This window comes from Eublepharis macularius, chromosome 10 (assembly GCF_028583425.1).
Source record: "Eublepharis macularius isolate TG4126 chromosome 10, MPM_Emac_v1.0, whole genome shotgun sequence".
In the NCBI taxonomy this organism is placed as follows: Eukaryota; Metazoa; Chordata; class Lepidosauria; order Squamata; family Eublepharidae; genus Eublepharis; species Eublepharis macularius.
The window spans coordinates 11368772-11382355 of record NC_072799.1 but is presented as its reverse complement, the minus strand read 5'-3'; the positions used below and the strand labels follow the sequence as shown (position 1 = coordinate 11382355).

At 42.6% G+C, this 13584-nt stretch overlaps 1 protein-coding gene across 1 annotated transcript in view; it reads left to right on the top strand.

Moving 5' to 3' along the window:
• The window catches only part of MOB1B (MOB kinase activator 1B), a 46895-nt gene that overhangs the window by 22917 nt on the left and 10394 nt on the right, over window positions 1–13584 (top strand). Inside the window, exons 2-3 of the mRNA XM_054989793.1 lie at window positions 6482–6648; window positions 13240–13333. Coding sequence (XP_054845768.1) covers window positions 6482–6648; window positions 13240–13333 — 261 coding nt within the window. The remainder of the gene's footprint in view (window positions 1–6481; window positions 6649–13239; window positions 13334–13584) is intronic.

The following is a 13584-nucleotide window of genomic DNA, read 5'->3' as shown; positions in this document are numbered from 1 at the left end:
CTATCCTTTGGCAGACAGTAGTGTTCGCTGGCACCATAAACTCATAATATAGAAAACAGGAAGGCGTGCTGAAATCCAGCATAGTGTAGTGGTTAGAGAATCTGACTAGAATCTGGGAGACCCAGGTTCGAATCCCCACTCTGCCATGAAAGCTTGTTGGTCGACCTTGGGCCAGTCACACACTTTCGGCCTAACCCACCTCACAGGGTTGTCGTGGGGATAAAATGGAGAAGAGAATCATGTAAGCCGCTTTGGGTCCTCATTGGGGAGAAACGTGGGGTATAAACGAATCAAATAAATAAACGCCACGCTTGTTTGCTTTCCTTTCAGACTTCTAAGATTGTTTGTATTTTCTGTAGGCCGCTACAGATAACCCCAGCTATCTTCTACTTCTTTTTAATCTGGCAGTCTGAAAGAAGGGGACGAGAAGCTTTCCGGAAGGAAGGAAGCTTGTCATTGTGGGTTGCCTGAAACACAAGCTGTGCAGCATGCGTTCTCCTCATGTTCAGGAACGGAAAGCGATTTAACACTTTCAGTAGCTAGTCCTTAAGAGACTGTAAGAATGACCTGAAAATCCGAGGAGCCCGTCCTTTTTCTCCTGTGTTGGTTGGGCGCTTCATGTTTTCCTGTTTGATTCTTTTTAAGACTTTAAGCTACTGGGCCCAGAAATGCCCTAGGAAAATGAGTGTTTATTTAATTTCCCTTTATATCCTGCGTCTTCCCAATCCTAAGCAAATAATTAAAAAAAAAGCCAGCATGCACAATTAGGGGTGTGTGCATGCGTAAAACAGTCATTTAAACTACCCTAAACATACTTAATCCCAGCTGTTAAGAGTGAATCCAAACACAGTATTACACTTCCCGCGGCATGTATACAAGAAATGGAATTTTATAATTGGGAGGTATCTACTGACGTTGCCTCTGTGCCGCTTTGCTGTTCAAAGTATAGGGAGGAACCGTGGCTTAGGTGCTTTGCTTGCGGAAGTTCCCGGGTTCAGTCCTTTGTATCCTGGCTAACATATTTTGGGAAAGCCTTTTTTTTTGCCTGAGACCCTAGAGAACTGTGGGCAGTCAGGGTAGATGATACGGAGCTAGATAAACTAACTGTCTGAGTCAGAATAAGGCAGTTTTTTGCGTTCGTATGCACGGATGCTATAGTCAGGAAATGTTCTGAATGTAGCAGTGGTTCATCAAGGAAGGAGAATAATAGGTGAAATTTTGCAGGAATGGAAGGGTAAAATTTCCTCCCCTCCTTTGTGGCCTGATCCAAATTGGAGTCTTCCATGCCTGAAATTTAGCTTTAAAATATGCTGATCACAGGTTCTCGCAGCATCTTGTCTGTTTTGACTTAAATAATTCTCTCTTTAGCAACGAAAAGGAAGCTTTTGGCTATTTTTATTTGCCAAAGCCGGATTTACTTCTGTCAAAAGGATTTTCTTGAAATTATCCTTGATGTTTGAATTTTGAAAGCCAGACTGCTATTGTATCGCACACGATACCCAGCTGTTTTATGACTATTATTACACTGTGGTGGGTGTTGTTGACAGAGGCCTGGACTTACTGATTTTTGAGATACAAGATGTGATCTGCATTTTTGAAAAAAATAGGCTTTGACCAGTATCTCAGTGGAAAATATAGTAGTAGGGACAAATGTAATAAAGAAGTAAGGGATGTGTCTGTATGCCTTATAATATAGTGTCTATTTTTATATACTAAAATTTAATAAAATGATTAGTAGACAAGAGAGAAAAGGCATCTGGGCATCTTAGTCCATTGGTGGATACTGCAGTTCCCAGGAGACCACCTGCTTCCAGACCATAATCTAAGATTCTTGGAAAGAGTGCTAGTCTATGGGCGCTCTTGAGCCAGTCTACTTTTACCAGGGCTTTGCAATGGCATCTGAAACCCTGCAAGGAATAGGGCAAGTGAGGTGAGTTGATTTGGAGTGGAAAAATGGCTTGTGGGAAGAAGGTTATAATCCTTGCCCCTCCTGTTGCTGCTCTATTCAAAATTGCAGCCGCATGAGGTTGCTTTCCATTAAAAGGAGGTCACCTAGGGGCTTCATGACGTGTGTTTTTTGTGTGTAAAGGATGCAGTTGGCATCAAATACTGAATTTTTGTGAGGGTTTGTTTTTGCTTTAAAGATTCAGGAGATTTACATTAATAAATAGAACCCTTGGTGGCTTGTGATGAAGTGCTCAGAAGCCCATAGCACACAAAACAAAGTGGCTGTTTAAGAATTAAATTGATTTATTGCAGTACCCGTCAGACCAAAACGATCATTTCTGTATCTACAGAGCTTGGCAGAGACCAAGGCAGAGGGTTTTTAAAAAATCTTTTTCCAATTGAAGCCGATAAATTTGATACAATATTTTATGCTTTTTTTTTTAAAACTTATGCCAAATAAACATCGCTCTTCCAATTAGTATATGCTTTCAGCTGCCAACTTACAGGGAAAGAGGAGACTAAAATTAAATTTGCCAAAGGAAATTAAATGAACAAATCTACAGGAAATCACTATGTGGATTGGCAAGTTGACAGCCCAACTATTTGAACACACTGTATCTCAGCAGTAATTAATACACAGCAAGACCACATCAGTTAAAGAGACTTAAGTCACTTGAGAGAAAAGGATATACTTTACTAGCAAGTAATCAACACGCCACTGATTGTATCTGTGTTTATGCCATAAAATGAGGTACACTGGACCGATCAGTTGTTTGGAAAGGATGATAGTGGAATGTTCAGCAAATTAATTGGCTAGCAGATGAATTAAATTACGGGACTGCAATGGGATTTATGTCTAGCTAACAAGTGTTTTGTATTCTTCTAAAAATACTCTCATCCATTTGTCTGTGGGTATAAAACTCCAGGCCACACATTTCTCCTTAGCATCTGGCATTCAGGGTTACACCTCCTCATCAAGCTCTGTTCTGAACTTGCATGCTTGCAGCTTCTGCTTAGCTTAAGCCTACTCACTAGGGAAATTGTGATTTCCATATAGAGATATAAAATGTCTGAACATTTTCATGCCCTGGGAAAACTTTTTTGGTTTTTCCCCCCAGAAAAAATGACATTTTGCAGAAAATCGGAGTATTTCCAAATGCTTATTTTCCTATGAAATCTAAATTTACTTTGCTGCTTTAAATTTATTTTGCTGCTTGGCAGGTAGGGCTGCCTATCAAGGTTTTGAGGGCTAAGATTGGCTGCAGAACGTCCCTTGCAGACTGGGAGCTCTTCGCTTGGCAGGCAGAGCTGTCTGTCAAAATTTTGAGGGCTAAGATTGGCTGCAGAATGTCCCTACCAAACTGGGACCTCTGTGCTTGGCAGCCAGAGCTGCCTATCAAAGTTTTGAGGGCTAAGATTTGCTGCAGAAGTCCCTGCCCTCCCATGCAGACTGGGGGCTCTTTGCTTGGCAGGCAGAGCTGCCTATAAAGGTTTCAAGGACTAAGATTGGCTGCAGAATGTCCCCGCCCTCCCTTGAAGAATGGAAGCTCTTTGCTGGGCAGACAGAACTGCCTATTAAGCTTTTAAGGGCTGCAAAAGGTCTGCGGACATGCCCTCCATTGCCTAGGGAATTGATAGATCGATGCCAGGATGTCTGGACTCACGGACAATGGACCAACTGGCCCAGATGGAGCAAAATTCGTGAAAAAGGTGAGTCCATGACCTGTGTGTTCATGAACCACGAACTGGGCTGGACCGTGCAGAATTTTGGTCCGTTTTCTGGACCGTGCCCATCTCTACTCTTAACCACTACACAAAACTGGCTTTCCCCCCACATTGGGTAATTTAGCTTCAGAAACTTTCGAATGAAGCTCAGTGCAGAACTCTATTCATATGTTGTATGTTTTTATTTCACTCTCCAAGGAGTTCAGAATGGCATATTTGTCTCTCCCTGCTTTATTTTATAATGTTCTTTAAGACGGATCAAGCCGCGAAAGAGTGACCGGCCCAGGCTTCATAACAGAGTGTGGACTGCCCAGGACATTAGCTCCATTGAAGCAATCTGTTGTTGCTCAGGCCTGTTACCTCTCACCAGAATTGCAGTGGTTGATGTCCACTTGCCTTCCACAGAAGTTAAGTCATTAGTTCCTAGTTTCCAGATCCTGTTCTGGTATCTACAAGCAGAAGCAAAATCTAGAGCTTCAGGATGTATTCAGGTTCTTCGGTACTATGATATGAAGCATCTTCAAGTTTAAATGCTGCGGCATGATGTAGGTCGTGTGCTTTGTTGTAGCAGAAGCTTTGACTTTCAGAGTCAGCGGAGCCTTCATGGAGAGAAGGCATTGTGAAGTTCCAGGGTGGGAGAGGATCCCGACTCAGAGTGGTGTCTTTCTCTGCCAGTAGCCAAGACTTAAGAACATAAGAAGGGCCCTGCTGCATTGAACCGGTGGGCCATCCAGTCCCGCATCCTGCCACTCAGTGGCCAACCAGTTACTCTGAAGGGCCAGCAACGGGGCATAGAAGCCGAGGCCTTCCCCTGATGTTGCCTCCTAGAACTGGTGTTCAGAGGTTCCCTTTCGTCACTGTGGCTAGTAGCCACTGCTTGACCTGTCCTCCATGAATCTGTCTCATCCTCTTTTAAAGCGATCTATGCCTATGGCCATCACTACACCCTCCGGTAGCAAATTCCACATTTTAATCACTTGCTGAATTAAAAAGTATTTCCTATTGTCCATCCCGTATCTGCTGTCCGCCGACTTCATTGGACACCCTTGAGTTCGAGTGTTTTGAGAGAGGGAGAAAAAGTTCTCTCCACCCACTCTCTCTACCCCACTTGGGGGGACTGGATGCCCTCTGGCAGTGAATCTTTCCTAATCTACACTGGGGTTGTGGAGGACCAGTATGAACTCTTTCTGCTCCGCTTTTCCTACGTGAGTTGATAAGAAGGGGAGTTCAGAAGGAGCCGTTGCTGTCTTCTTATGATTCCATTTAACTTCTTTCAGGGGGGAGTCAGAAAGACCCTGCTCTGTTTCTCCTCTGATGTCAAGGTGGGGGTTCCCACTCCAGTCCGCAGATCATTGCTTGCAACAACAGGCTGACAGCCCACGGTTGCATGCAGTGGTCGCTGCACGCTTGTCTGCGGAACAGATGATTTCCTTCTTTCCTCCCCTGAAGACACAGCAAGTGGAGAGGGAGGTCCAGTTTCAAAAAAATCTGAGCAAACACTGACATAAGCTCTTGTACTAAAGGCATGTGATGGTTTGGTGTGAAGGCACATGACCTTTGTTACGTCTTTAAAGAGAGAAACTGCCCTCAGTGCCTTGATGGGAAATTGCATGGGCACAATGTGCTTTTGTGTGCTGCCTAAAGGAAGTGCAGCTGTCTGAAGCAGGTGGTTCGTCACGAAATTCATGTAATAAACTGTTCAGTCTCCAGAAGTGCCACAGCCTTTCCCACTTTCAAAACCTTGTGTGTGTGTTTACGAGCATCTAGTAAGTTTAAACCCGAAGTTGAGTTTTTACCCCACTGACTTGAACCAAACTATTTAACTATTTAAACGAATCCAGTTGTGTTCTTTTGTTTTTTTAAAAATGGCATAGCGGAATAAAAATAGGATACAAAAACATGGGTGAGTGGTGGGATACCCAGAGACCAGTATATAGAGCAAGAGGCAAAATGCCTCTTTGGGACAGGCATACAATTGAGGCCACATCTCCATGAGGAATAGAAACTTGGCATTCACTTACTGAAATACTCAGGCCAGTTACCTCTTACCTAGTTGAGTTTGCTATGTTGAAGTTGACTCCCGTATCTTCAGCCCTCTTCAATTGTTGGCATTCCTACTCCCCCCCCCCCCCCCCCGTTCTGGAAACCTCATTTCTGGTTTTCATTTTGTGATCATTATGTCTTTTGCATGTATCCTCATCATTGTGAGAACCCCTGTAATGTGATCCTGTGAAGCCGAATGCATGTGAAAGACAGAACCATGTAGAAAGGACATTTGTGAGGCTGATCAGCATTTTGGGTGGGATTGCAACATAGAAAACAAATACACTGCTAAGACTGTGTGTAAAGGGAACTCAGAGATCTTCGCTTTGTAACTGCTCCCCCTCTTTTACTGTTAATGGCCCTCCAACAGAGAAAAGAGGATGCATGAATTTCAAATGTGGTAGTAAGGTATACTGTGCGTTGTTTATTTCTAAACTTTCCAGTGAAGACTCCTAATTTATTTCTTTGTTAAATATATCAAAGCAGTTTCTCTCCCACACACCAATCCATCGTTTGAGTGTTGTATATAATAAGGGTGTACTCTTTGCCCTCAAGGTATGCAGCAGATCAGTCACGCAGCAGTTTTGTTCCCTCCCCATTTCAATCATATTACTAAGGCTAACTACAGCAGGTGGTGATCTTTTTTTTTTTTTAACCCTTTAGAATTTAAACAATATTGGCTGGAAAAGAGAGTGACAAAAAAGCTTCTCCCCTCCTTCCAGTCCACAAGCTTGTCTGAAACCAGCATATTGTTCTCCCTTTGCAGTGGTAGCCGCTCTTCTAAAACCTTTAAACCAAAAAAGAATATTCCCGAAGGCTCCCACCAATATGAGCTGCTGAAGCATGCAGAGGCCACACTTGGAAGTGGTAACCTACGGATGGCTGTCATGCTACCAGAGGGTGAAGACCTGAATGAATGGGTCGCAGTTAATAGTAAGTAACCTGACATTTTATTTTCCTCTCATGATTTTGGACGCAGACCTGACTGTTAAGGTTTAAGTAGAGAGGCTTCATCTTTAGCACAAGAAATAGATCCCAGAATATCTGAATGTACGATATTTTGCATACCTTGTACTAAGGGGCAAATATTGTAGTTAATTCTAGGTAGCCGGGGCCTAGGTAGCAGTGGCAAAAAGTAACCGTAGAGACAATATGTACACTATCTTGGACATAATTTTGGGGTAGATGGCAAATCAATCGAATCAGAGGTAGAGATGCTAGGAAATACATCTTAGGTACTATATAAATAACATTGTGTGCCTTCAGTTGTACCATTTGTTCCTATTACTGTTTACCAAGGTCCCACAATGTTGATTTGACATACTAGCCGGCCATCATTTGGCAATCTCCTATATATTTGCTCTCCCCTCCTGGTAATCTGGCACAGGTAAGAGGCTTGAGAGAGAATACACAGGGTCTTTACATCAGTTTGATTGGGACACAGAGAAAGTAAGGAAGCCCTCCTGTTCAGGGACATGAGAAAACTTTGTTTTGCTGCTAGCTCAGGACTGCAGAAAGGAGGAGGGATCAGCCACAATTCGTAGCCAGTGGGCCACGTTCTGCTTGGTAGGTTCTAAGTCTGACTCAGCACCAACTATGGACAGTCTGTGTTATTTAAACGTAACTGCTGGATTTTCAATGCTATTTATCAAATTCATCCGCAAGTGTCCAAGGCTGAAGACCTGCCTCTTTCTCTGGGGATTTTCCACAGCCATCTCTTTATATTGCAGCTTTTCTTCTTGGGAGAAATGTCAGAGTTGTTTTTGGCAAACACTGAAAGCTGATAACATCCTAGTAGAACTGAATCCCTCAGATTCCAGCTACAGCTGCCTTGCTGGGCAGACATGCCCTTCCCCTGCTGAATTAAGACATCGGTTGCTATAATAAGCAGTTTCTAGTTTCCATGGAGAAACATTCTATCAAGGAGTTGGAGGGGGGGAAACTTGGAATTAGAAAACCTAAAAATGTATTCAGAGATATAATCCTGTAATTCAAGACAGCCATGTGGAATTCTAAGTGGGAAGAGAGTTTCAGCACAAAAAGTTTTACTTGTGCAGAAAAGGATGTTTAATGATTATTATAATTTTAATGAATATAAATACCTTTTTCTGCAAGCAATGTTTTCAATATAACCAATACTTGAGAGAGCTCGCTCGCTGCAAACCGCTGCATCTTCTGCTACCTTAGCAATTGTATCTTAGTTTATGCTATCTTTGCAATTGTGTCTGCGAGGTAGGAAAGAATGATAGTTGAAAAAAGAAAACGGCTTTTGTAGTTGAAAAAAGTATTATTTTGATATTGATATAATGTATTATACTCATTATAGCATATCAGTAGTTGACAAAAAGTCATTTAAACAATGAACATGTTTTTGAAAGTATGTAGTACATCTCTACAATATAAACAGGAATTATTATCTGAGGCTATTATTGTCTTACAGAAAATTCTCACACCTTACCTTTTGAGGCATTTCTGAGGTTCTAAACGAAAAAAATATTTCATATTTTTTTCACTGTTCTGCTAAATTTCTAATATTTCATTGAAAAAATGGAAGGGGAGGGGGTCCAGGGAGAAGATTCCCCCCCGCAATTTTATTTCCTGGGTCTTGTCATCTCTAGCTATCAGAAAAACCAGCCAGTAAAATCAAAGATGAACCAGTAGAGCAATAACAAACTGAAAAAGAAAAATCTAATGCTGCATGTATCAACCGTTAACAGAATAATCCTGGCATTCTCACTACCAGCTCAAAAGCCTGCTGAGAAAAGATGGTCTTTACCTGTCTTCTGAAAATTAAAAGAGAACATACCAAATGTACTTCCGAGACTAGAGAGTTCCAGAGGCCTAGTGCCGCCACCAAGAAGGCTCTGTCATGCATGATCAAACCTCTAACATCATGTGGACCATTTGCATTTGGACCAGCTGCAAAGAAATTATTGCAAGTCCTTTCATTCCTAAATCATTCTCCTCTTGTGAATACCAAATAGAACTTATTGGACCAACTGTAATCTGGGACAGACCCATGAATGTCGCAGTGGCCATGAAACAACCAGAACTATCCCTAAGAAAACTTCTGTTGCTAGTGCAGGCAACAGGATAGGCAGTACGCTAACAGTCCTGGTAAGGAAGATGGAATCCTGATCGGATGGCAGGAATCCTGCCTCCCAACCCGTCTGCTTTGGTTACTGCTGGAACAAAGGCCAATTTCACAGAGCTGGGGGAGGTCAATTCCCCGTCTCATCCATCCATGTATCCATAATTCATCCAAGTTAAATCCTTGCACGATCAACTGTTATTTCAGGCCATATGGAATAGTGATATGACAGGTAGTGTAGAGATTCTTTGTTTTTGAATGTCCCAGCAGTTGGTCATATTGACTTACACTGTGTAATCTGCCTCGAGTCTCAGTAAGAAAGGCGGACTGTAAATAACATAAGTAAATAAATGATCTAGCCATTTCCCATCACTACACCTCTTACTATCTTACATACTTATAATGGGGGCTGCGCACGCGCACACACGCACACACACACACACACACCTTTAAGCAAAAGATTCTCAAGGCTGTCTTTTTGAGAGCACCTTCTTAGATTTTTACAAGTAATCTCTTCTGCGTTCCTACTGCTGCAGTGTCATTTAATAATCTGGTAATTTCCTGGGATGAATGTTGCAACTTCCTCCCAACTCTTCTGCTTATTTGCAATCTTGATATAAGTAACTATGACTGTCTTGGCCCGGAACCCAGGAGTTTAGTCTCTCAACCTGGAGACAGAGCATAGTACTGGAAAAAAAATAGAGTTGAACAAGATGATGAAGCACTCATTGCTGCAAGCATATACACTCGTTTTTTGTCACCTTTGGTCAAACATGTCTTTGCAGGTTTGGGGGAGGGGATGAACTATGAAAAATCTGTGCACCATAAGGAATAGTGAGATGAGTGTATACACCATGGTCTCTTCCATGCAATTTTTCTGATCTCTGAAACACCTTCCCTCTGTCTCCCAGCTCAGATTTACATTCCAAGCCCCCAGACTGTTTTTTCTTCGACTGGATGAACTGCCAGCTCAGAATCATGCAAAATATTTGATGATTTGCCATGAATCTCAGAGATTGTCAAACCAGGCCCCAGCCTTCCAAGACGATTCTATTAAACTAATACTTTTGCAGTGCTTTGTAGCCGTTGGTGCTTTCCCACTGGTATTCCTGTTTTTACAGATAACGGCTTCCCAGGCCACCCTCTTGGCTGAGCAGAGATTCAGTTCTGGTCTTTGGGTCCAAGTTCAACCACCCTCCATTTCTGGCACACTTATCTAGATGATGTTGCCCAATAGATGTCAAGAGGACCAGTAGTAGAAGAGCAGGAAACCTAGACCTGGTGGGAATTGCCCCTCTGCAGGGTTCAGTTCATCTTCTGGACCCGAATGACTACTGGCGTTTCTTGCTGCTCCCTCATTTCTAACTCTTGTTGCCAACCTCGCCTGTCTTGGTTATTGGCAGTGCAATGAGGCATTTACAAGTGCGCAGCCTGCAGATTCTACTTTGGAGCGTTCCTGGTCTTCTCCCTTGGCCTACGTGCCTTTCTTCAGCTTCTCTGATGTTGCTTAGTCCCACTGCCTGTTTCCCCGCCATTCTGATATGTTTGCCTCATGACTTGTTGTTCTTTCCTTTTTGAATGAACCGGGTGCCTTGGCTCGCTACTTCTCATTGGAACGGACTTGTTCCTGGCCCGTGATAGTTAGGAATGCTTAGACGGGAAATGCCAGGTCACTAGTAGCGATAGGAATTTTTTTTTTATCCATTAGTTATTCCACTTAAATCAACTGGCCAGGAATCTTGGAGACACTGAGATATGAAAGTGTAGTGAATGTTACTTTGTTAATTCTTTCAGGTTTCAGAGCTTTTTGTATATATTGCCAACAATCGTAAGGGACAGAACATGCAAGAGGAGACGTTAGGACGTGTGCAGGGCATAAATTATGTATCCCTTGTCACTTTTTATGATAGGGACTGCGTTTGCACAAAGGACAACAGTGCTCCTTTAGGGATTACGTAGGAGGGCGTGCCTTACATCTGTTCACACAGCCTTTATATATACAGTACATTCTCCCTCACTGAAAAGGTGCTGATGTTTTATGTTCCTCCACCTAGGGTTCAGAGACGGACAGGGGAGGATCGTGCTTGAGTTTCAGTGAAGCTGTCCCAGGAAGCACTCATCCTCTTGACAGTGAACAGGCAGCTCTGCAAGAAGCTGAGCTGCTCCATCTTGGTTCATATGAACAACTCATTAGGAGCAGAGTTTAAATAGGGGTCTGTCCGTGCAATCCCAAGCTGAGTTCCATCCTTCTGAATCTGTTGAAGTCAAAGGGGGTGTAACTTTGCTTAGGATTGCAGAGTGAATCCCTCATCTCAGTAGTCAGAAGAGTTAAATCTTGTTAGAGCTTTATTCAGTGGAAGTACTCCCTTGTATAAATGTATCTACATGTGATGTGTCCACAGACAGAAACTGTGAAAAAAAAACCCCTCACACGTAGCTTATAAAACTTTGTAGATGCCCCTGAGGCTAGGCAAAGTTTAGTTATAATACCACTGCTTTTTGGTATGTAGTAGTGTTGAAAAAGTAGTTTTGGTATTAATATCAGCAATGCACACACGACTCATTGAAGAATACTTTATTTACTCAAGAGAAGATGTAAAATGATCCATTGATGAAAAGGTTATATACAAAAAGTTTTTTAATTACAGCACATACTATAACTGTAACTTATATGTGAATTTAAGATAGCTCTCTCTTTTTTTTTTGATGGCATATGTGGAATAAACCCAGTCTTCCTTTCAGGAAAACAGGGAACTTTGTAGAATATTCATTTGCTTGTTCATTTTCTTTGGGCTGAGCATAGCAGAGTATAAACAAATACTTTTAGAATGTGGGAGTTTTAATTCCTTTGTTCTTTAAGTGTTTCTTGACTAGAATTGAAGGGTGTGGAAGAACCAAATAGCTTTGTTGAATTGAAGGCTTGATTTAAATAATAGTTTAATAAAGACAAGAGCCCCGTGGTGCAGTGGTAAGCGGCCATACTGCAGCCCAAGCTCTGTTCGCAATCTGAGTTCGATCCTGGCGGAAGCCGGGTTCAAGTAGCCAGCTCAAGGTTGACTCAGCCTTCCATCCTTCCAAGGTCGGTAAAATGAGTACTCAGTTTCCTGGGGGTAAAGTGTAGATGACTGGGGAAGGCAATGGCAAACCACTCTGTAAAAAGTCTGCCAAGAAAACGTTGTGATGCCATGTCCCCCCATGGGTCAGTAATGACTCGGTGCTTGCACAAGAGACTACCTTTACCTATTTAATAAAGGCAACGTTATTGAAAATGTCATGGTTTAGCTTCCCAGCCATTGCTCAGTTAACTTGTGGAAGGTCAGAAGGCTAAATGCTGCTGTTGTATCTCCAAACACTCCAAAACCAGGCTAATTGCATAGAGTCCATGTGTTCAAGGCCAGTCTTCAATCTCAACAGGTCTAAAAAACTCCCAGCATTTTGAAATAATCAACATGTAGCTTCTACAAAACAGGCCCAAATACCATATTATTTCAGGAAAAAACGCCCCCCCCCCCCCCGCCATGGTGGCATATGTTGAAGTAGCTTCCTTTGTTTCTGATACTGAAACAAACCAGCAGAGCGGGCTATGCAAGATTGCACACTGAGTGGGTTCTCTAAGCAACAAATCCTGAAGAAAAATGGGATGAAAATTCACAAGAGCAGAACAAAGACAAGGTCTTCTTTTACAGCAAAAACATTGTGTTTTGAAGGTTGAAAACATAGATAATACTAATAATGGGGGCGTGTGAGAAGGCAGTAGAGGCACAGGGGAATTCTAGAGGCTGCCAGGTTCATCTGCCATCTTTTGACTAACAATTCAGAAAGGGCTACGAGGGAAAGGGGTGTGGGAATGGAGAGTAGGGTTGCCACTTGCTTGGAGAAAAATTTTTTTTTTATTAGGGGTTTAGTGCACATTTCCACACATTAAGCCTCTGCTAAAAGACATTTCCTCCCCAGATCCATTGGCAACCTTGAGTGTTTCCTTACGATCTTAACACATTAACCAGCTCTGCAGAGGAACTGTATGCATTGGACTAGCCGTGTGCAGTCTACTTTGCAATCAGACAAAATGAAAAAAATTGTACTGTTTGGTAAACAGAGGCTAGATGGCCCCCTGACAGCAATGGGCAGATCATGAGAGGGAGGGCAGGAAACGTTACATCCGTGCTTAGTTCTTGTGGCCCCTTTTTACATGCCCAGGGTAATGCCGATCGCCACTTTGGGGTCAGGAGGCAGTTTTCCCCAGGCCACAGTGGCTGGAGATCCTGATGGTGTTTTGACATCTTCTGGGCACGGCGCAGGGGTCACTGGGGATGTGTGGGGTGGAGGTAGTTATGAATTTCCTGCATTGTTCAGGGGGTTAGACTAGATGACCCTACAAGTCCCTATGATTCTATGACAGGCTAAATGGAATATTTCTCTCTTTTTTTGAATAGCTGTGGACTTCTTCAACCAGATCAACATGCTTTATGGGACCATTACAGATTTCTGCACCGAGGAGAGCTGTCCAGTGATGTCTGCAGGTCCAAAGTAAGAACACTTAGGACTGCGATAGTAAAATTATGAGGTGAAAAACATGGCTTGCTACTTTTTCTAAATTAAAAAAAAAACGACCCAGGCTGGCAAGCAAGTGGTGCTCCTTCATGGACAGGCTGAAAAGCCTGATGTAAAGAAAAATATGAGATCAGTAAATGGGGTTCCTTGTTTTGTAAATTTTGCTTTGAACCTGGTACTTGAGTTTTGTAGCTCTTGAAATGGTTTGGCAGGAAAAGTATGGGTAA